The 22,092-nt window shown below is 47.4% G+C and overlaps 1 protein-coding gene across 2 annotated transcripts in view; it reads right to left on the bottom strand.

The window, feature by feature from the left end:
• Nucleotides 1-253: 253 nt before the first annotated feature.
• The window catches only part of CTTNBP2NL (CTTNBP2 N-terminal like), a 23,871-nt gene continuing 2,032 nt past the window's right edge, over nucleotides 254-22,092 (bottom strand). Inside the window, exons 2-5 of one of the 2 annotated variants that reach the window (XM_026864258.1) lie at nucleotides 17,333-17,443; nucleotides 7,002-7,232; nucleotides 5,045-5,152; nucleotides 254-4,250 (exon numbers count right to left, since the gene is read on the bottom strand). In XM_026864258.1, the coding sequence (XP_026720059.1) occupies nucleotides 2,787-4,250; nucleotides 5,045-5,152; nucleotides 7,002-7,232; nucleotides 17,333-17,431 (1,902 nt within the window). In that variant the 5' untranslated portion in view covers nucleotides 17,432-17,443 and the 3' untranslated portion in view covers nucleotides 254-2,786. Of the gene's footprint in view, nucleotides 4,251-5,044; nucleotides 5,153-7,001; nucleotides 7,233-17,332; nucleotides 17,464-22,092 lie in introns of those variants that run through there. The other variant, XM_026864257.1, reaches the window with a different exon arrangement.

The raw sequence follows: 22,092 nt of genomic DNA, 5'->3' as shown, positions 1-22,092 counted from the left end.
GTCCAGCCGCTCGCTGCCGGCACAGGGAGCCCGCGGGCCAGCGCAGGCCCGAGAGGGAAGAGGGGCGAGTGCTCAGGCCAGGCCCCAGCCCGCCCCGAGAGCCCCTCAGCTCCGCGCCCCGAGAATCCGCTTCCCTCGGGCATGGGGCAACCTCCGCTTCCCCGGGAAGAGCGGCCCAGCGCCCCGACCGCTCCCCCCGGCTCGGCAGCCTGGCTCCACCACACCATCTGCAAACATTTCCTTAAGCTATTTGCACATCTTAAAAATAAAATCCTTTATTGATAATATGAACGTTTAACATGTTTAATGCCATCAGCTATAAAAATGATTAAAGACTTCAGCTTGGTACGTTTGGCTTTACAAATTTACAAGTGTTAATGAATTAATACTAGTGTATACATTTTGCACTTCATTATACTCCATTAGCCAGTGACACACTCTGCAACAATGTCTGCTCGGAACAGATGTGAGTTATAGAAGAAATATTTAGTTGCTTCCACACAGAATCTACATCAACAGTTAAATACTAACTCTAAATGTCTTACTGGATTAGTTGGATCCGCTTTAATATCTTGTGCTTAGTTTCTCTCAGAAGATAGGCTACTAGCAAAAATACATTCCTTTGCACACCCCCTTCCCGTATTATATTTTAGAAGAAACAGTACTCAGTGCATTTCCTAATAGACTTCATCATAGTTATCTCTCTCTCTCTCTAGAGCTATCGATAAAGGAAGGGGATAATACCACTTAGATTAATGTCAAAGCAAAGAAACACGTTAAAGCAGTGTATACAAAAGCCTCACTTTTGAATCTGAAGTGATACATGGGCCAAAATCCATCTGCCCATCAGTCTCTGCAATTACTCTCATCAAGAGGAAAAACCTGCTGTGGATACTTAAAAAAAGTAGTAAATGTGCTTCCACAAGAGTCACTGCCCGTTTATCTCCAGGCTGCCTCTGTCTCCCTGCTGTTCCGGACTAGGCATTGTCTTCCGCTGCACCGGACTAGGGACAACACAGGTAACGGCATCATTTAAAGCTGCTGAGGGTCTGCAGAACCCCCTTGCTCTAGTCTCGAGGCCGGGAGCTGCACAACGGCCGCGTCTGGGCAGCCCCCGGGCTCTGACGGCCTGCGAAACTCAGCTGAGCCGGGGGGAGCGACGGGTCACGGCCAGCAGTGCCCCCCCCGGTGCCGCAGGGGCCCTGCCTGCAGCGAAGGTGGATGGATTCTAATTAAACAGCGACAAATGAGAGAGGAGGGGTGGCAGCGGGAAGCTGCGCTCTGCGTAACCAGGACACGAGGGGAGCGCTGAGCACTGACACCCGCAGCAAGTCCAGTGGCTGAATTTAGGACCGGTTCACATACCCCACCTGAGATTTTTAACTTGGGGTTGTGCCCTCGGCCTCTGCTGCTGCTCCGCGGAGCGTCTGCCTTGCCCTCCTCAGCGCAGTGACCCGGGACGGGCCGAGCACGGGCAGCACACCGGCACGGCTGCGGCCAGGACCCGGCACAGCCATCGGCTGCTTCTCCCCTCCTCGGCCCAAGTAATTTTTCACACACACGATTGCCTCAAACTTAGGCAATTCCTCACTAAATGACTTTTTAATCTCAGTGATTTCCCACATTCTCTTCATATTAGGCGGAACATCAAGAATAAAGATTTTCCTAATGCGCTGCGTATTTAGTACGTGTGTGTAAAACTACTTACACACCTACACGTATTCAGTTACACAGCAGTAACGGTTTGCAGCCAAGGACAGCCAGCAAGATCCCACAGCTAACTCATGGGTTAAGTCCAGGTCAGCCAGACACAACTGACAGAGATGAGGAACAAAATTATTGCTTCTGTTTATAGTAGAAGATCCCATGTTACTGCTGCAAAAAACCTGTATCGTGTGGACTAGTGATTTTTTTTTTTTTCAAGTAATAGTGAGATCTTTGTCAAGTAATAGCAAAAGCCTTTTTCTCAGAAGTTCTACACACAACAGTAGAATGCTTGGAGAGCTTGAAAATTCAAGGTGACACACCAGAAAGCAGAGTTTAGCCATTTAAAGCACACAGGCATCTCCACAGAATGTGTGACAGGAAAGCAAATAAAGAACTGCATGGACAACGAATACCGAGAGAAAAGTAATCTGGATTGTACTACGGCTAAATTTTACCCCAAGAAACTGATGTGTGCTTCCTCAAATAGCTGGGAGCTACGTCCTGGAGGACAAAGCGTGGCTGGCTGCATCAGTCCAGTGGTCACCCTACAGAATTTGTAGCACATCTGCTAACTCATCGTAGCAAATGCAAAGAATTAAAACCAGTGTGGTTTCGACATTCAGGACTCACAGAAGAATTTGTTTCTCCACCTAGATGGTCCCCCTCCTCACCTTTTTCAGAGGATCACATTCATATTGCAGGCTTAGTTCAGGCACTTTTTATAAAATGTTCGTATCTGGAGCGAAAAGTCTGCAAAAGTTATTTCTGCATAATTTAAAAGTAGCATTTCAGTCCCATTAGAGTTTGACAGTTAGGTCCCATCACATGATTAGGGTTCTTGTTATCTCTAATGATCTGACCGCTGCCGTGAGACATTTTGAGGCTACTGTATAGCTGTAGTTAAGGTTTCTTCATAAACAAAAATATTTTCCTACCTATCAAAAAAGAAAAAAAAATATACTAAATGCTTTATACAGACAGAATCTGCTACTATGGAAATAAATAACATGGAGTGGAAAAACAGTGTCTTAGCTCTAGGATGCTAAGCCATGGAATGTCACATTCACAATTCCTGGAGACTAGCTGCTGGTTGGCAGGAGAATCTCCAGGTCTTTGCCGTTGGACACCACAGTGTTGTTAGAGCAGCTACTTGCCACGTCCGTGGGGGCCCCCAGCGGGGACGCCTGGGAGGAGGCTTTGCTTAGCGGAGCAGGAGCAGCAGGTGACTGAGCGAGGCCGGGTTTCTTGGGGGGAATGGGTGGAGGGTTCCCTCTTTCTGCTCTGGGAATGGTCGGTGACTTAATTCCAGGAGACAGCGGGCTCAGGGGACTGGAAACCTTGCCAGGGCTTGGAGAGTGACCGGATTCGTTTTTGGGGCTCACGGCATTTGCCAGATTTCGATAGTCCGTGCCAAAAGGTGAGCTGTTGGGGGAGACGGGTTTAATGGGTCCCTGCTGGCTGGTGAATCTGGAGAGGACCTGAGTGACTGTATTGCGGGCCAGCTGCTTGGCGGCAGAGTTATCTGCTAGAGTAGGAGACAGATCCCGGGAGGGTGGACTCTGCAGACCACTCGACTGGTGGTCCTGTTCAGCTTGGGACTGAAACTTGTGCCGAGCTGCATGGAAGCGCTGGTTGATCCCCACCTGGTAGGATGACTGGTAACTGGGGCTGCTCGCCGACGCTCCCACTAAGCGTTTCGTCAGAACTGGTGAGGAGCAGGGAGAAGGCGTTAGGGAGGAGGCAGCTGTGCTGCTGGGAGACAGGGAGGCCCCGCTGGAAGGGATCTGGGACATGAGATGCACCGGTGACTCTGTTCTTACAGGAGAGCTCCCGTTCTCCACTGCAGTTTCTGAGGCTGCACCAGCAGATTTCTCCTTCTGAAGCGGGCTCTCTGCGGCGTTCGCCTGCAGCAGCTCAGCCCCCGCCTGCACGTCTGCCTCGCAGTGACCGTTGGATTTTGCGTAGGGCTGAGCAGGGCTGGGACACGTGGCGTGCGGCGCTTTGCCAGGGCTCGCTCGCTCTGCCTGCGGACTCTCCGTCTGGCAGGAGGCAGACTTCACGGCGGGACCCTCCGTTCCAACCGCTCTGGACACCACCGAGGGGCTGGGCTGCGACGGCTCCGTGGGACTGTGCTCCTGGCAAGAAGCCTCCAGCTCTTTCAGGGCTTTCTTCAGACATTCCACCTCTTCTTTGAGTGCTTTTGTACGGTTTTCTTCTCTGTTCAGCTTGGCTTTCAGCTGCTCTCTTTCAATGTCAAACTCCGAGAGTTGCTTTTCCACTTGTGCTTCCATCTGCAAACCCCGCTTCCTCTTGGACACCAGCTCCTCTTCCAGTTTACTCACCTTACTCTTCTCTTTTTCCAGTTTCAAGCTCAGTTCTGCCGTCTTCTGTCCCTCTTCAGCTGCTTTGGCAGTGGCTTTCTTGCACTCCACTACAAGCATGGAAGACAGTTGCTTGTGGCGTGCCCTCTCCTCCTCCAACTGGCTTGAGAGCTTCTTCTGTTCTTTTTCAAACTTTTTCACTTGGGATTTTTCAAACTCCAACTGGAAGGTAAGAACAAAAAGCACTCTAAGGGAAGTGCGAAACCTCCTGAAAGTAAATTAAGTACAGTGCCCCAAGAGGGAGCTGGGTTACTGGGTATCTTGGAGAAATTCCCCAGTAAAAGGCGGCAACGTCTGAGAAAGAGGTTCTTGCCCCGGGTAGCTGCAAGAGAGTCTTGTGTGACTCAGGTTGCACGTACTAAGAATTATTACTTACTAGTAGTTTTACCATGTATGAAATTCAATTGACCTTTCGTGAGATATACAGCCAGGCTGGCATGCACGGACTGAACAAGCGATCTGGAGCAAAGCTTCCTTCCACCTCATTTACTACTTTGTTCGTTTGCCTTTTAAAGGCATTTAGGCTTTAAAATGCTGATGTGTTATGTATGTTTAATAAAAGTCTACAGTGCTTGAGTAACAAAATAGTAGCTTAAATATTTATTATCGTCTCTGAATAACCCCCCTGGGAGATCTTTCATGACTTACTCTGAATTTTGAGTGCTAGAGAGCCCTATCATTTGTAAGTGCAGCCCTGATCTTGAGAACTTCTCAGATTTCAGGCTGAAGTTAAGATTTCAAAGCATTTCATTGCCTATTAATGGCTTTTAGCACCGCTCAGCTACCAAAACACCCCGAAAAATTCAGCTTGTTTTTCCTATCAAAACGCTGAAGGCTCGAAGCACCTTCCAGAGGAGGGAGGGTCCCTGCTAATCCTCCAGCGCGAAGGTGCAATCAGACATCAGAGCCGCGTTCACCGCCCGGGTTTCCGTGGGCTGGGAACCGCCAGCACGTACCTGCTGGGTGAGGCGCTCCCGCTCCTTCTCCAGCATGTAGGTGACATCATCCCCCTCGGCCGTGTCCTGGGCGTGCCGCTGCCGCTCCTCCTCCAGGTCCAGAATCACCTGCCAGGCAGAGAGCGGCCACTGAGCCACGGGCATGGACCAGCGCCTTCGGGAGAGCAGCCCCCGCCGCCTCAGACATCCAAACGCAACTCAAAAAAAATCATTAGAAGCAGCTTTTGCCCGAGCCGGGACACCACGTTACGCTCTGGCAGAGGCAGGTCAGTCTGTGGCAGAAGCCGGGGAAACCTCACACTGCGCGTATCCGCGGATGGTTCTGCGCCGCGTGCTCATCTTCTGCCCGCCGAGCGGCCTGGAGCGGCCCACGTCACCCCGCCCTGGTGCTGGGTGCCCTCCCCAGAGCCCCCTGGCAGGAGCATTCATCTAAACCCTGCTGGGAGCAGAGGGGCACGAAGCCCCGACAAGAGGCTTTTGGTGGTAACTCGCACCCCGGTTCCTTGCAGGGGATTTGAGGACCGCAGTGCCAAGTTTATTTTAAAGAACATTAATTTGTTCTTCCACTTAAGAACAAGATGAGCTCTTGAAATGAAACTGCTTGCCATAAGGACCCAGTTAAGGAGCTCCTTCAGCTTTAACACTGAATTACATGAATAATTGAAATTCTGTTCACTCAACAGAAAAGCCAGAATACAAACTTCCCAAGAGACTCCGCTCTACCTCACCACCACCACTCTGGGCTCTCCCGACACACGCTCACCATGAATGCAGCAGCTCCTCAGTCTTCCTGAAATTTAAGCTTCCAAACAATGCTCAAATATCTTTAAGTAAACTAGGAACGTTTTTACGGAAGGACTCAGGAAGGGTAGAAGGAGGGGAAAAAAAAAAAATAAAAATCTGATTTTAATAGCATGATTTAGCCAGACACTTGGCTGAAAAGTGAAACAGCCCTGCTGCTGCTTCCAGACACAAACCAAAAGCTGAAGACACCTCCAGCTGCCCACCCTAAGCGTAGTGTCCGTGATGTAAAAATCAAGCTGGCTGGTTACTTATGCCATAGTAAGGTTTCTGCAACAGAAATGCTTCAGGTTATTCACAGACCAAGAGGAACTTGCTCTGTCTTAACCCCATCAAAACAGATCACAGGAAAATAAACTTTAACCCACATGCTGATGAGCAATGAAACAGAGGGTTCAACTTTGAACCTTTGGATTGGAAACAGAACGTGACTACTTGTATTTGAGATCTTTGTACACCGTTTAGTAAGTTTTAATCAAAGCAAGAGTGACATACCTGAAAAAATACGGGATGGTACTGGCCCAGGCCCAGGCCTTAGCCAAAAGTACACCTAGATCTGACATGGTAAGAGACAGCTTCTAGACCCCAGGGTAACGGCACCACCTCACAGGCTGCCACAGACACCAGTGAAAGCAGAAATCACAGCTATATTTTTTTTAAGATGGGAAAGTAGTATGCAAAGGGGTTAAGATAGTGTGTTGAGAGGCAGGTGACTGCAGGGACACCCCAGAGAGCTTCTCCCAGACTCCAGTGATGTGCTCTTGGGAAACGATGCTCTCCCCTGACTACATAGCAGGGACAAATACTTGAATAATTTTGACTTGTTTAAATTTACTGCAGGATAAAACAAACACGTAAACACGTTTTTTTGTCGAAGCGAACTATTTAAATAAAGAGAGTATGTTGTAGCAAGACTCCCAGAACAGGGTTCAGTGGAGTCCTGCTCTCAGAGTTGTGTGGAGCTTTACGCCCCCCGGGTACACCACGGCACACCGAGCACTTCACTGCTGTCAATGTACGCTAAAGCTCTATGTGAAGAAGAATAAATGCAAAAGCCCTTTCAGTTACCAGAACTCAAGGCATTTAAGTGTTTTTACTGAAGTGAACATTATAAAAATGCAAATATTCTGCACCTCTTATTTGAAGGAAAACCCACCTTTCTGTGCCTGCTTTCCGCAGCTGCTAGCTGGGATAACATTCTTTCCTGCATATTCTTGCAATGTTTCATCACCACTTTCAAAATAGACAGGGGATTGGAGCATACTGGCTGCTTTTCACCATGATTTCCCTCTTTCAGGGTCTCAAAATCTCTCTGCAAAGCCATGAGTGGATCACTGATGTTGTACTTCCCATAGCGTTCTTCAATGAACGTGTCTCTATGCTGGGCCTGCAATACAAAAGAAAATTGGCATTTCAATACACTTAAACCAGAAAACTAGCTAAAGCAGTACTTTGTAGTTGATATTCCTCTTCCACAGTTTTCCACTTAAAGAGATCTTAATCCATCTCCTGTTATCTGCTGTAAGAATAAGAATATTCAGACAGAAAAACCACAAGCGCGTCATTCGTTAAGAGGCAAGAACAAGAGTAACTCATAAGGCAAGTCTGCCAGGTGATCTACCGCTGAACAGCAGCACAGTCCATGCCACACGTGTCCTCCAAAGCCCACCTGGATGTCGCCATCTCTGGTCAGGCCCATACCAAGGGGACAAAGACCACGTTTTCCACACACTCAGTGCACACGCTGCTCCTCTAGTGGAGACTCGGATCAACAAGGTCAGACTGCCGAAAGTGAAGTGTACGGTGAGGACAATCATCCCTCCGGGATCAGAAGGGATTTTTAAGCTGTTAACAGTTCAAGTTTCAGCCAGGCTCCAAGCTAATAAAAACACTCATTAATCCATTTAAAAATGGGCAAAAGTTGATGTTCCCCCACTAATAAAGACAGTAGAAACTGAGAAGGGTCAAATATACACAAGGGGGCCCAGCTCTCACAGGCTGAACTGAAGCCACCTGCTCTCCAGGGAAGATACTCCAGTCTTGAAAAAATTTGCAAAAATCCCCCTTCCAGGAGCACAAGCAAATGCATCCTCTTCGCGGGCAGTCCGACACAAGCATGTGGGAGGGTGTATGAAGGATGTGCTCAATTTCTCGCTGTCCCTCCAGCTGAACAGCATCCTTTAACCAGTTGGTCCCAAGCAAACCAGAAGCAAAGGGAAGCCTTGCTTCAAAACACAGCCTCTCCAGAATACATCCCATCTACTGACATCCCCACACCACAGCTACCCGCTACCTATGCCCGTGACTTACATTCCACAACCGGGTGAGAGAAGGTAAATATCAATTCTTCCTCATTTAATCATTCACTGCTGCACTGGTGGAAGAGCAGTTGTGCAGTCGCCTTGACTATGTCACCATCAAAGAATTTAATGTTGAGCAATTAAAGAGTTTTATTCTCACAACAGCTTATAAATCCGTGAATTGTTAATAAAATCCTTAATAGTCTCATCCAGACTAAACAGAGTTTAGTTTCTCAAGAAGCAAGATAGGAATGATTAGGTTTCTTTTGGTGACGTGTAAGAACGAAGGAGAGTCACACATAAAAGGGTTTGCATTTACGATGTTTAGAATCGGCCATTCCAGCTGGCAATCTGTTTGTTAGGATACCAATAGCCTTGTCCTACTGACGGACTACTGGGAAGTTCTAAAACACAACCCGAAATTGCATAAACACACAGATACTGAAATATCATCTCCATGTTTACCACCACGATAAGAAGCCTTATGAAAACTGACATCCGCGCAACAGGGATGTAAGAGGGAAAACGACCTAGACTCCAAAGAGCCCTCAGAGCTGATCTATCTGGCTCCAAGAAATCTAATAATTGATGTCAACTGAAACAGCTACGGGCTAATGCCACGTGTTTGTGGAGACCCGTGACGGGGCTTCGTTCCAGTGCGCATCACTGACGGCACAGCCCCGCGCACAGCAGAGCTGATGCACCCTGCCGGGAGAGAACAGCGCCCGGATCCGAGGGGTAAATCCGATTCTTCTTGATTCATCACAGTCACCGCAACTGGTCCTTGCGAGATAAGTCGTCCCTTTACTTTTCTAGAGCGTACAAATGATTAGGTCTGTTCTGCGGAGGCTGCAGGGGAAGGGGGGGCTCTCCTCTGCACCAGCCTCCTCGAAACGCAGAGCCCCGGTACCTTTAACCACGTTCTTCTTCCCCAGCGCGTGATCACCTTTAAGGGTTTAATCTGGAGGTGCCTTCTCACGGTTAACCAGCGAAGCACCCGTGACCCACTGGGGAGGTGACACCGGCTCACTCAGAGGACACACGCCTCGCGAGGCGGCTCCCAACCAACGCTGCCCGCGTGCCACTGGGGGGGCTGCGGCAGCCTGGGCACCCCCTCGAGCCCTGGGCAGAGGGAAGCCGTTCCCCACCGAGCACAGCAGCTTCTCAGGGCTGGCGAAGGGCTCCCAGCACCAGCTGCACGAAGCCCGGGCGCCCTGATCCGTGGGCTGGCCCTGGGCTGTGGCGGGGGGAGACGAGCCCTGCCTTGAGCACAGAGCGGAACGGAGCCGCCCCCCCGGGCGCTTCTTCAGGAACCCTTCGGCCAACCCGCGCGGCCACTGGCGGCGGCCAACGGCTGCTTAGGAGGTTGCTCGAGGACATCTTTCAGATAGGCAAGACCGAGTCTCACGGACATGAAAAGACAACTTAGAAGCCCATTATTTACTGGAACGGCCATTTTCTGATGTCCCGGTAAACTGCATCAAAAATGCAAACGCTTCCCCCAAGCGTACGAGAGCTCTCGACACCAGCCCACATGCCGCTCAGCACAGATCCTCCGAAACAGCTGTAACCGAGCTGTGCAGGGCAGAGGGCTCAGCTACGCAACAAAGCTTTGCTTCACTCAAACAGCTGATGAGATTTGCTGGCCCTGCCTATATTCTAAGATGCACCCGTGTGATTAGCATGGGGGAAAAAAAAAAAAAAAAAAAGGTCAATCTCTGCTCTCAAAGGGAGAAGAGTATGCATTACCTTGACAAGAGGCATAAAAAACCCCAAACCAAAACACTTTTCCTTCCCTGTCTCCTCCATGACCAAACCCAATGAGGGACATTTATCCCACTGGTTACTGGTTTGGAGTGGTATTTTAACCCTTGCAGTAAACAAATACAGAGAAACAGCTCACCCCTCCCTCTTTATCAGTAATAGCCACCAGGAACCAGTGGATACCTTTGATCAGAGCTGAAGATATTGAAAAAAAAAAAAAAAAAGAGGAAGGAAAAGATCAGCCCTGGAAATGGGAGGGCAGTCCTGGATAATGAGCCACCCCTGGTTTAATGAATCACAGGAAGAACGACAGGCTTTTGGGTTGGTTTTTTTTTTTTGAGGGGCAGGAAATCTTCAGTTATTCTGAAGAATCTCTAAAAATGACTCAACCAAACCTTATTATAAGTATGCTGGGAATTTCTAGGTGACTCAAACGTTAAAAACTCTGTAAATACAAACAGAGATATTCCCCCAGCTGGCCTGAGCGCTCCAACAGATGAGCTGCTCTCCCCTCAGACCCAGCCGACCGCGGTGCCGGTCCCTCTACGGCCGCAGAAATGTGGGAGAAACCCTTCGGGGGGGCACCAGCACATGAACAGCGTAAGCAAAGCGAGGACGCGTGGAGAGTTTACTCCCGGGCAAGGTCTGTCTAATAAAATCTTAAAGAACTGGGATTAAGGGCACACCCACTACCTATCCCCTCCCGTTTTGTGCAATAGTGGAGGTGTAACAAAAGCCAGGTCCCGCTGCTCTCCGCAGCGCCACGCTCTGAACTCCTGCTGGATTTAGCCCGGCGGTTTGGTTCCTGTCTGGGAAAGAACAAGAAGTTCTTCCTTGCTACTTTGAGCAATTAAGGATTTTTTTGAAGCATCATGACAAACAGATGAGATTATTAGAACGTTAATAGCTTTCTGAAGTCCAGCTCTTCTTTAGTAGCCAGCAGAGCATAAACATTTAATTAAAATTGTCTAGACTAGGAAAAGTCTGAAACAGGTCATCCTACACTGACCACGTTTAGTTTACAAAAACAAAGCCAGTGCTTCGGCGTTTGGGCCACCACGCACTCAGAAACGCAAATAAGGGATTTATCAGTCTGCTGCCCGTGACACCTCTGTGCTCCGGGTCCCACCGAGCAGCCGCGAAAATAATGGGGACAGCTCTTCTGAAGTCACCGTGCCCCGGGACGTTTTACAGCGAACTGTCACGTACGTGAGTGACTTCTCCGGCGGCTTGTGCTCCTCACCAAGGCAACTCTTCAGCTCAAGTCCTGCTATCACTGAAGGTCACATATAAACACCTCCAGCAGTTTTGATTTTTGAACTGAAATTCAGTCTTAAATAGTTTTTGTTCAACTTTCAAAAGAGAAGCAGCTTGAGGATGGAAGAGAAAGATTCTATTAGTGAGCCCGAAGCGGAAAAATCAACTTAGAGCTCAGATCCCACTATCAACCTACAAAAACACATAAACCCGCAGGAAATCAAGGTTCAACAACAAGGAAATAAGGTTACCAAAAATGCATTGGTAACAGGAGTGGAAAATTTAATCTGGAAAAGCAGAGATGACATCAGTTGTGCTTTGAAAGAAGATTCAATCTGCTGCAATTAGAAGACCGTCTAATTTAGCACCTCCACCTGTACCCCTTCAAATACGCAGACTTACAAATTTCCTATGAAAACATTCAAATTCCAAGAGCAACTAAATGGACTATCTGGCAGTTTTGAAGACTATTAAATTGCCCTGCCCCAACAGGAAAAAAGATAACATTTAAGCTTGGGCTGCTCTTAAAAAACGGAAGCAACTATGCACGGTAACTGCCCTCAAAAAGAAAACTCCCGGCAATCAGGAGAATTAAGACATATGCAGAGAAGGGACCATTTTAAACTGGCTGGTTTTAGCTCAAGAGAGGGTAACTGCCCACTGCCAGTCCACTTGAAACGGGATAATTCTGATTTTTCGGAGCAGAAGGAATATCTGACACCACTGAAGAAATGTTTCCTGTGCAGGCAGGCGAAGCAATGGCTTCGCTTCGTTAGGGAAAAGCTACTGCTTCCTCCTGGGATTTCTAGACTGGTTTGGGATGGATGTTTCTCATAACCTATTTGTGTAATTTTTTTTTTTTTTTTTTTTTTTTTAGATTTCTTTTTACTGAAACCTTGTTTATGTGACATTTAGCATTTTCTCTCTGCCTTCAATAATCTTTGACAACTTGTTTTACTGGAACATCAAAAGGGGAATTTCCAAGTCTCGTTTCAAGTATTGTTTGGACACTAGAGGATTACTCTTGTCTGTAATTTTAGAGTTTAAGTTTTAACCCTCGGCACAACACAAACACGCTGTTAATTAACTGTAGCTACTGTGTACGCACTCCTCCAGTAATAATTTGCACAGAAGTTCCTCCTTTCTGTTGCAGAGAGTGGTTTAATCTTTAAATAGCTTCTCACTGCCTTGAACTTCCTTATTAGCTTCTCTCCCCAGAGGCAGGTATTGGGAATAAAGACAAGCTGAGGTCACAGGAATCACTGACAGGGAGAAGGGAAACGGGGGCGGGGACCACTTGCTCCGCACAAAAATAAATGTCAAAAGGCTGGAGTGGGATTCCGAGTTTTACTTCAGCTCCAGCTCTGAAGCAATCCCTAGCAGAGAGCCACACAACCGAAATTAAATTGCTCAAATACAGTAGCTGTCTTAATTGCCATCATTACACCATGTGAACAGACCAGATAAACGAGAGCTCCCCACATCAGACCTGTTATCAGCTCCGGAAAACAAAGCATTTTCTTAGGAAATGTCGAGCAGCACAAAACTGCAACTCCTTTCGGTGGAAACTTCTGCTCCGTAGCGCAGATAATACAAATCCCAGCGTGAGCGTGGCCGTGCGCGGCTCCAGCACGCTCGTGGCCCGGGGACGGCACCGTGCTCACGCACCCGTCACCATTTACACGGGGAGCCTGACAGCGCCCGCACGGCTGAAATCCAGAGCTATTCCCACCTGGAAGGCATTCCCACACCTCTCCGCTCCTCGCTCAGCACCTCTCTGCGCACCGACAAGGTGAGGGGAGTCAGTCTTTCCAAAGATACTGGCAAATAGAGCTGCTTCAAGCAAGAAATAAATAAATAAATAAATAGTCCCCAAACTTGCAAGAAAATCTGTAAGCAAAGCCTGCATTCCAGCAGGACAGCGCCCATGGGAGCACTGCTAGATCTAAGCTGCTTTACAAGTGATGCAAAAGCCCATTTTGCCCCATCTGTGAAAGATTTACTAGCATCTGCAGTCAGGTTTTATATTACTGAACTTTTTTTTTTTTTTTTTTTTTTTTTTTTTTTTTTTTTTTTTTTTATTTAAACAAGAGGTAGACTCAGCTTTTGAAACTGCACTGTAAACTTAATTTATAAATCCACTGACAAATGAACACTTAATTTTGCAATGCATTAATACTGCTTTACAGAATGAATCACTGAATTCAGAAGCAAAGCAATGAACACCAGCTCCCAGTCATTAACACAAAATAGATAGCTTCTACTCCAGTGTGAATTGCCTAGGGCCTTATTAACATAAAAGAATAAACCAGAAAGCTGTTTCCTGTTTTCTAAAAGTAAACAGAACTTCATCTCTAATGTATGGAAAATTCTCATTTAAAGAACAGGGGGCAGGGAACAAAGTGCTCTCACACAGCGAGAGAGACCCATTTAAATATTGAATTGTTTCCAGTCATGGTGCTATTTTAGAAGACGAACCTGTGGCTCACACAAGCAATCCTTTCTACATTGCAACGAGGACTGAGAATCTAGCCCTTAGTGTTATGCAACTCTGGCAGCATCTGTTTTTTTTGGATGATTTAAATATGATTATAACTACAGGAAAAGGAGCACAATAAGAAGCGAGACTTAAGGTCTGTTCCAAGGAGAACGCTGAGATTTATGTGGTGGACAGGAAGCTACTTTCAGGCAAAAAAAAAAAAAAAAAAGCACAGCTTTTTTCAAAGAGGTTTTAAAATAGAGAAAGCAAACCGAAACACTGGAAAAGAATATTCTGAATACAGTATGTTCGCTCACTGAATCCTTTATCCTAGTATCTTGTGTTCGAACCGCAGTAACATCGCAATTTGAAATGGATGTCAGAAGTCAAGACCAGGTCCGGTGCAGATGTCCCCACCACAAACACCCACCGCTCAATTGAAAACAATACACAAGGAAAAAGGTAAACCGCAGAACAAAACCCGCGAAGGACAGAAGCCAGCCAGAGCAAGTCACAATAAGCCAGCGGCATCAGTTAGAGGTGACCTAACAACTGCTCTTTGTAACATGAATCTGAGCACCGGACACATAAACCCCAGGAGCTAAACCTTCCATCCCCGCGGGCAGAGGGATGCTGCCCCGGGCAGGGGGCACAGAGGTCCCCAGGGAGAACGGGTGAAGACCTGGGGGAGAAAGGAGGAAAGCAAAGGAGAAACTAAGCCAGCGGTCTCTGGAAAGCCAGGCTCAGCCACTCGAGTTCGACAGCGAGGAACAGGGCCGGTGCCAACCAACAAGTGGGCTGGTATCATGAGGGAGAAGGAAACTATTTTAGGCTTTGTCATCTGCACGCATAGATTCTCTCTGCTAAATGCCAGATGCTAAATGCTTTTCTCTAAGCATGCAGGAATATCAATTATTGCAGACTGTACTATAATCAAATTACAAGTTTACAAATTAAGGTTCTCTTGCTCTGTGAGCGCTTGTTCTTTACTCTAATGTAACTGAGGATCTGCCTCAAACATCCAGAGCCTTCAGACGCATTTAAATCCGAATGAGAAGTCAAATTAGCCCATGAAGGGAGATTCATTTTTCTTACTATATGGGAAGGAAATAGGCAGACAAACCCCCGGTTTTTAACCACTGACATCCACATGAGAACAGAACTGCTGGAGAACACTGGCACTGGGTGAGATCACACAATGCCCTAACGAAGGTCAGGTTCCACTCCACCTCTTTCCAACACACACACGTGCACTTGATGTAAAACTATCACACCTCCAAAGGGATCTGCCTGCGGAGGAGGACACGCTGTTCACAGGGACAGAGCCCGCAAGGAGCCCACAGCCTGACAGTTCCTCCTGTGTGTGGAACCCCCGACCCCCCCCAGCCCCAGCTCTGACTGCCCCGGGCGCGCGAGCCGGCCTGAACGCTCTCCCAGTTCCAATCCTTCATTCGGTTGTAGAAGGCTTTTTCTTCAGGGCAGCGTTTTTGCATGTAACAAAACAGGAGTAAACACATTAGCAAGGTGGGTTTTCCTTTGATTAGTCACACGCGATAAAATTATTTCAGCAAGTGAAGCACTGTAAAGCTGTTACCACGGCTACTATCAATAAACAAAACGAAAAGCTCAGTAAGGCCAGAATTTCTCAAGCTGTATATTCCAAATAAATGGACAAAGCAAAGCTGGGAATTTTCTGCTTCTGAAACTCTGCCCAGGCACCAGATTTAAGCAGTTACAAGGCTTTCTTCCTTCCACGGATCAAGAGGCCAGCGCAGGCCCTGGCAGCCGGGCTGCAGGCGCGGCGTTCCGGAGCTCCCGCAGCCGAGCAGCAGCGTGGCTGCAGAGCGAGAGCCCCTCTCGGGCAGCGTGGCAGGGGGTTCACCTTCCCAGGCAGGGCTGCAGGCAGAGCCAGCTCCGAAACAAAGCTTTTACTGCCTTTTCCTACCACCTTCAGCTTTCCGCACATTCTTAAGGTGGAACACTACCGTGTATCCCATACAAAAGAAGGGGAAACCAGCACCAACCTTTGATTAGCTTGGTATTTGACATTACATAAGAGGTCACAATTCCGTATGATTTCTTCTCAGTTACGAGTTCTTGACAAGTTATGTCAGAGGGCATTCCAACTATATTAAACTCCTCGCGCAGGAGGGAGCTGCAGGTTGAAGTTCAACAGAAAAGGTAATTGCTTTACGCTATTGGAAGGTACACAACAAAACCCCTTTGGAACGGAGCCGCTGCATTCCTTCCCATCGCTCTCGCTGCGCTCCATGACACGCATTTCACACCGCGGTATTAAAGTGATGCTTGTTTTGGTAACACGTTCTGACCACACAGAATTAGAAAACTGATCCCAGGACAGAGAAATTTGCGAGTCTGTTCCAAGAGAGGAACCAAGCCTTCCACCCGTGCTGGTTTTGAGAGGGTAACGATACCCCTCCGAAATAAAAAGACTGTATAAACGCAAAAGTGATTAACAGTAAACACATAAACATCCCTGCTGTTTTGGAGGAGGATCTCCCTCCACCACCCCAAAAGGTGTCTGTATTTGGAACCAAGCTACGGAAGCTTTTGCTGGAAAACCGAGTGCCTGCAGCTCTCGGCCCTGCAAGCTGCCCTTCCTCTTTTCAAAGAGCTGAAAGTTTAAACGTTATGAGCAGTGACAGGTCAGCTTGAAAAAGCCTTCAATATTCAACCCTGTCACAACCCATTTCTTCAAAAATTGACCCCTTCCATCATTAATGCTGCTATTTTTTTTTTCCCCCCACCTTCCTGAGGCGGAGTGCCAGCTAAGCATCCATCAAAAAGCAGCAGCGTTACACACGGACTACGCATTTTTTAAATATTTTCTAGGCTCAGCATTAACACACCACAGAGTACCACAGCCCACACTGCTGAAGGAGGGGAGCAGAAGCACAGAGCTAACGCCACACACCACCACCACTCCAGCCACTCTTTCTGCAGCACGAGCTACCCCTGCAAGGAGGGGTCCTGCAGGCTCCAGCACCACCCCTGCCCCGTCCCGTCCCAAGAGCTCCCACAACCGTGACATCAGCTGCACTGACATGGGCTGAAACTCTTTTGATGGGTCAGTTTTAGCTGTTATCTACCTCCCTGGAAGGTTACACTAATGCTTGAGCCAGCAAAGGGAAAGAAGAAGTAGCTGAGAACAGAGATCTGCTGCTCTCAGCAGCAGCGCCAGCTTAGATTGGCTTAGGACAGTACAAAGGCACAGATGCTTTTTTCTTAGTGTGAAGTTATTCTTAGTGTGAAGTAGTTATTCTCACTAAAAGACTTATCTGTGACCCCTTCTGGCGAGAAGAATTTCTGCTTTAAGAAGCCCTCCTTACTAAAGGAGAACAAAACCAACAAAGGAAGTCTGACAGAGCTTCTACACTTCTCACAATAGCAGAAACCCATGGTTCTTTATCAGGAAGGGTGAAAGGAGACGAGTAAGTCTGTATTTCAACACTGAAATGCTTCTTGCGGCCAGCTTTCAATAATTAATTCCCAAACACAGAATGACACACACCATTTATTTTCTAATACTGCTGATATTAAGATGGGATTCTGAATCAGTAATAAATCTTTGCCTCTGAACTTCACCTTGGATGCGAGAGCTTTGCAGAACCTACAGTAGTAGTACTGTTGTCATTTTTGTCTCTTATCAAGGCACTTACAACATACCTTTAAGGCTTCTATGACAAGATCTCTTGCTTCTAATTCTCCCTCAAGAATGCTAAACAGCGTCAGTAGCTCTGGTTTGCTGAGTTTTTCCAGATTCATCCTGAAAACCTGAAAAAATGGAACACAATTTACTAGGTATATCTCTGTACATTGAAACCAGTATTCTAAGCTATGACATATAATCTCCATTTAACTTCTGTTTCCAGTTTTTTAGACTGCAAATTGCCGTGGGGAGAAAGGGGACAATACACAAGGTGAACATTTTCTCTTCAGCTTCCGAGAGCAGCTGCAGAAGATGCATTTTTCACCTTTTCCCAAGGGGTCGTCAGCATACACACATCCAGATGGTGCAGGCAGGACGTACGGGCTAACACGACAGTATAATATTCACCGAGAAGGAGCCAAAGTTAACAGGAGAGGGAAAACCATGGATATTTAAAAGCCATATGACTGTAAATTAGACATCTGGATCAGACAGCTGCAGACATCCCTGAAAGGAGGCTGAGGCTGGGGTGACCGCAGCCCAGAGCGGGCCACCCACACAAACTCGACGGTCAAGGTCAAGCTGCGGGCTACGGTACGGCTCCTGGGCCACTACACATCCCTGATGGAACTGGCCCAGACCACTTTGCAAAAATCAATGCCGCGGAAAACACACATTTAATTACTCTTCTTTCAAACTGTTTCAGCGTCACCATCATTTATTAAATATAATTTTACCACCCGCAAAAGCACAAAGATCCTTCATCTGAACTGCACAGACAGCTTCCCCCCCCCCCGCATCTTTGCTGATACACTTGACATTGCCTACTAATAAGCCATTTGAATACGTTATTTTGTGAACAATGGAAACCATTTCACAGACTAAATCCTTGTCTCTGGTGCAAATATACCCAACGATACAACCTTGTGCTTAGTGCAACAATCGAACGCACTTTTCTGAGCCCAAGTCACATCCACCCCTCGCCACGCCTTGTATCAATCAGAAAGTGCTACGGCACGAAGCAGCTACTCAGATGTCAAACTCCTCTGGCAAGTGATAAAGAGTTAACTTAACCTTTCCCGGAGAAGTCTATCCAGCTAAAACATCCAACTGAATTTTTCTGAAGTCACTGCTGCTTTACAACTGATTTGCATAACTGTGCCTTGGAGAATTATGCACAAATACAAGTTCTATCTTGTTTACGCCAAAGCAGTTTTCCAGTTGCTGGGAACAGAAAGTTCTGCTTGCGGAGAGCAGTAGGTAGCCTTCCTACTCCGAGAGAAATTGGAAATCTACCTGGTGGCCCCTCTGCTGCGCAGGCAAGTTTCTCGTCACACAGTCGAGTTCTTGCTCCACACCGCATCTTACACGACATTCTGTGAAGCAGCAACATTTCTCACACTCTTCTGGCTGGTCCTACGCTGGCTCAAGGAAACCGCACTGGAACCCCACGACAGTCTGGGGTACTGTGGCTCTTCCAAAACCAATTTAGCTGGACACCCATCGGTCAGCAGCGCATTTACCTTCCCTCCTGCGGGTCCACTAACACATGCTCAAGAGGAACACACGAGGGGAGTGTTTGGCAAAACCCGTTTGTATCCGTCATAACTTAAAAAAAAACCAAACGATCAAGACCTGACACAAAAGCATGACCTAGGAAACTCACTCCATCGAGTCAAACCGTGTTTCAGCGGGCCAGGGCAGCGCTGGCCAGGGCTGGTCACTGTTCAGATCGGACGGCAGCCTCCTGCAGAGAGCTGTCGAGGCCGTGAACCTGACCCTCGGCTTCAGGTGCCTCTGCTGGCGGCTGTTGGCATGGGGAGCTGCCCAGCCGAGATCCCAGGGCAGGAGGAGGAGATTTACACCTTGTTCATCTTACAGAAAAAGGGACAGAGTGCAACAGAACAGCACAGCGATGCTAAAACATAAATAAATAGGCATAGAGGGTGTGAAAAGAGGGGGCCTGGTTTTAGCCTTTAACATTTACCATGCTTATGTTGGTACTTTGAGTCCAAGCTGCATCACTTCCCTGGGCAGGTTTTAAATCTGGAACATCGGAACGTCTTCTCAAGAGATGTGTGGCTTAATTTCAAGACCGTCTCAGTCCGTGCTCAGACTAAACTCACAGGAGCTAAGGCTGAATCGGTACCGATGGGAAAGAGCAACAACTTCTTTTTTTTTTTTTTTTTCCAGATACCCATGAAGTTACATTAGCTTTGTGGCATTATAAGCCAGAACCAAAAAGGAGAAGTTTTCTTTGAGATCTTAGAACAGAGCGTATCACCTAACCCTGTTACTCCAGAACCGTAAAATCTGAACATGGACTCTCAGTGTAACCGTGTCTGTGCTTTTCTCTGAAAAAAGAGATGGCACAGAAACATGCAGCTGCATCTCTCCATCAGCTACCGAACGGCACACTCTTAAAGCCAGGACAGCTACCAACTGCAGTTTGATATTTTGAAGCTATTAGTCTGGGCAGTAATCGTTTCTATTCTATATTCTGAATACACCCATTATGACTTGTACTTCACAATGTTATAGAACTAAGCCATGCTATTCTTAACGTGCCTCTAGCCTTTAATCAGCTTAATAACATAAACAAGCCAGTCCTAAAAATACACAGGTAAAAATACTTACAGAAATAAAGAGCAGGAGGCAGTTTGCACAGCAATCGTTTATACAACAACAGGTAGCATTACAGATCTCCGAGTGGTACAGCCTCAGCTTCCTTGGTGCAACCTGCTGCTAGAGAAGACCTTTACCTGCTCCGTTTGCACCGGTTATCCCACGCTGCTGAGGCGACAGACTGGGACCAGATGCTACAAATAAAGTCACTGCCCTAAAATAAAAAGCCCCTCTACACTGTGCTCGTATTCTGCACCGATTTACAGGGAACTCTGCATTAGAGCACGCCTGGCAGATACCTGCTCTGCAGAATCTGTAACAACCCCGAGAGCTCCCTTTTAGGGCCACGCGATACCAGGGAGCTGACAAATGGAAAAGAAGTTCCATTCGGTTTATGTTGTTATTTTACAAGAACAAGAAGCATCTCTGAATCAAAGAGCTAATAAGCACATATTCAAGCTCCTCCTCCCCTAACCAAATCCGAATCCCTTCCCGGCCCTCCAGCGTCACCGGCTCCTGAGCTGACCTTTCCCAGACTGCTTTCCGGTTACACGTCCCCGTGCCTTCCCTCGTCCCACTTTTTAATAAAAGATCGCACCAACCCTATTCAATTACCCAGTCCTCCCCCTTGCAAACAGTCCCATTCTGCCAAGCAGATCTGTACTCGTCAGCTGGGGAACCTGACCCATTATTTCAAAACCTTTAACCAAGAGATAGAGTTTCACAGCATCAGACACAAGATCTAGAAATACCCAGGGCCTGTTACCCCTTGACATGCAGTGAAACACGCTGATGAGTCCAATCATACAGATCGCAAACCACAAGGACCTCATTATTTAGCCTGATGGTATAAATATTTTCCCCGAGTCTGAGATACGCCACCATTTTTGGACAATAAGCAAGAGGTTAGAACATAAACAAAGATAATTACTTACTGCTTGCCTAAAGGTAACTTCCTTTTAGCTACGCTACGGACCATTAGCGAGTCTCCTCAGCAGACCCCCTCCTACCCTTGAAAGAGATAAAACTCTTCTTTTAGAAACTTATTTCCCAGTATTTAACTGAAAATAAATACCAAGACCAGTTCAAGCGTACGTACAGCCACACAAGCTAACAAACCAGGGTAAATTATCTTTGGCATGTGCCACTTCAGGAACAAAAGAGATAAGCTTCTAGAGCGTGGCAGCTCCTCCGCGCCCTGAATCACGCTACGATGATTATGAAACCATTAGAGGTTAGATTTCGCTGGGGCTCACACACACACGAGCACAAACCAAGTTAACCAACGCTGCCAGCGCAAGAGAACTTCACCGGCCGACTTGGGCGAGGGGCTGGGTCACTGCCCAGAGAGCAGCCGGAGCGCCCAGCCCCAGCCGGGGCGGCTGTCAAGTGGAAGCTTCAAGATACTCTGCAAGCACTTGGCTCAAAACTCTTTCTACTTTTTTTAAAAATATCATGAGGAACACAGCTTGTTGTTCCTTTTTTCCTCCAAAGGAGGGTATTTCCTTTCAAAAGCCGTGGTTGCAGCTATGCCAATGCAACAATGCCTCTATGTCTATAATCCTGAATCAGCTTCATTTTTTTTTTTTTCCTGTCCCTGAAGAGGAACTGATATTTTCCAGGACGTGTAATCATATTCATATGAGAACCTAAATGACTAGGTTGAAAACTCTTGATAGACAAGTTTTTTAAAATGCTGCTGCATGTGTAGCGTGATGCTTGAGCTGTTAAAATAATTACATGATATGTTTATATAATAAAAAAGCTAACATCCACTTTATAATGGTGCGTCCACAAAGCTACCCGGCATTGCATCAGAACTCAAGAGAATTAGGTTGGAACGAGCCGTGTGTGAGTCCTTCACCTCTGTGCCTTAGAACTGAAAGAGAGAAAGGACATCTACCCCCCAAAATCCTCCCCACCCTATTTATTTCTTGCAATACGACTTTGGATGAAGCAAATACCTAAAATTCACATTCAAATTACTGCTGGAGTCCTTGAACAACCGCTGTGCGGCAACTTGAAAAACGAAAAGCATCACCTTGCTCCTCCAGGCTCGGGGAGCGGGGCGGAGGGAAGGCGGGGAGCAGGGCCGGGCCCGGCCCCGGGCAGGGGACACCCAGACCCCGGCCTCGCCTGCCCCCCGGTCCCT

This window comes from Athene cunicularia (assembly GCF_003259725.1).
Source record: "Athene cunicularia isolate RWA chromosome 26 unlocalized genomic scaffold, athCun1 chr26_part1, whole genome shotgun sequence".
Taxonomy (NCBI): Eukaryota; Metazoa; Chordata; class Aves; order Strigiformes; family Strigidae; genus Athene; species Athene cunicularia.
The sequence above is the reverse complement of the archived record's forward strand: the minus strand, read 5'-3'. Positions and strand labels throughout refer to the sequence as shown.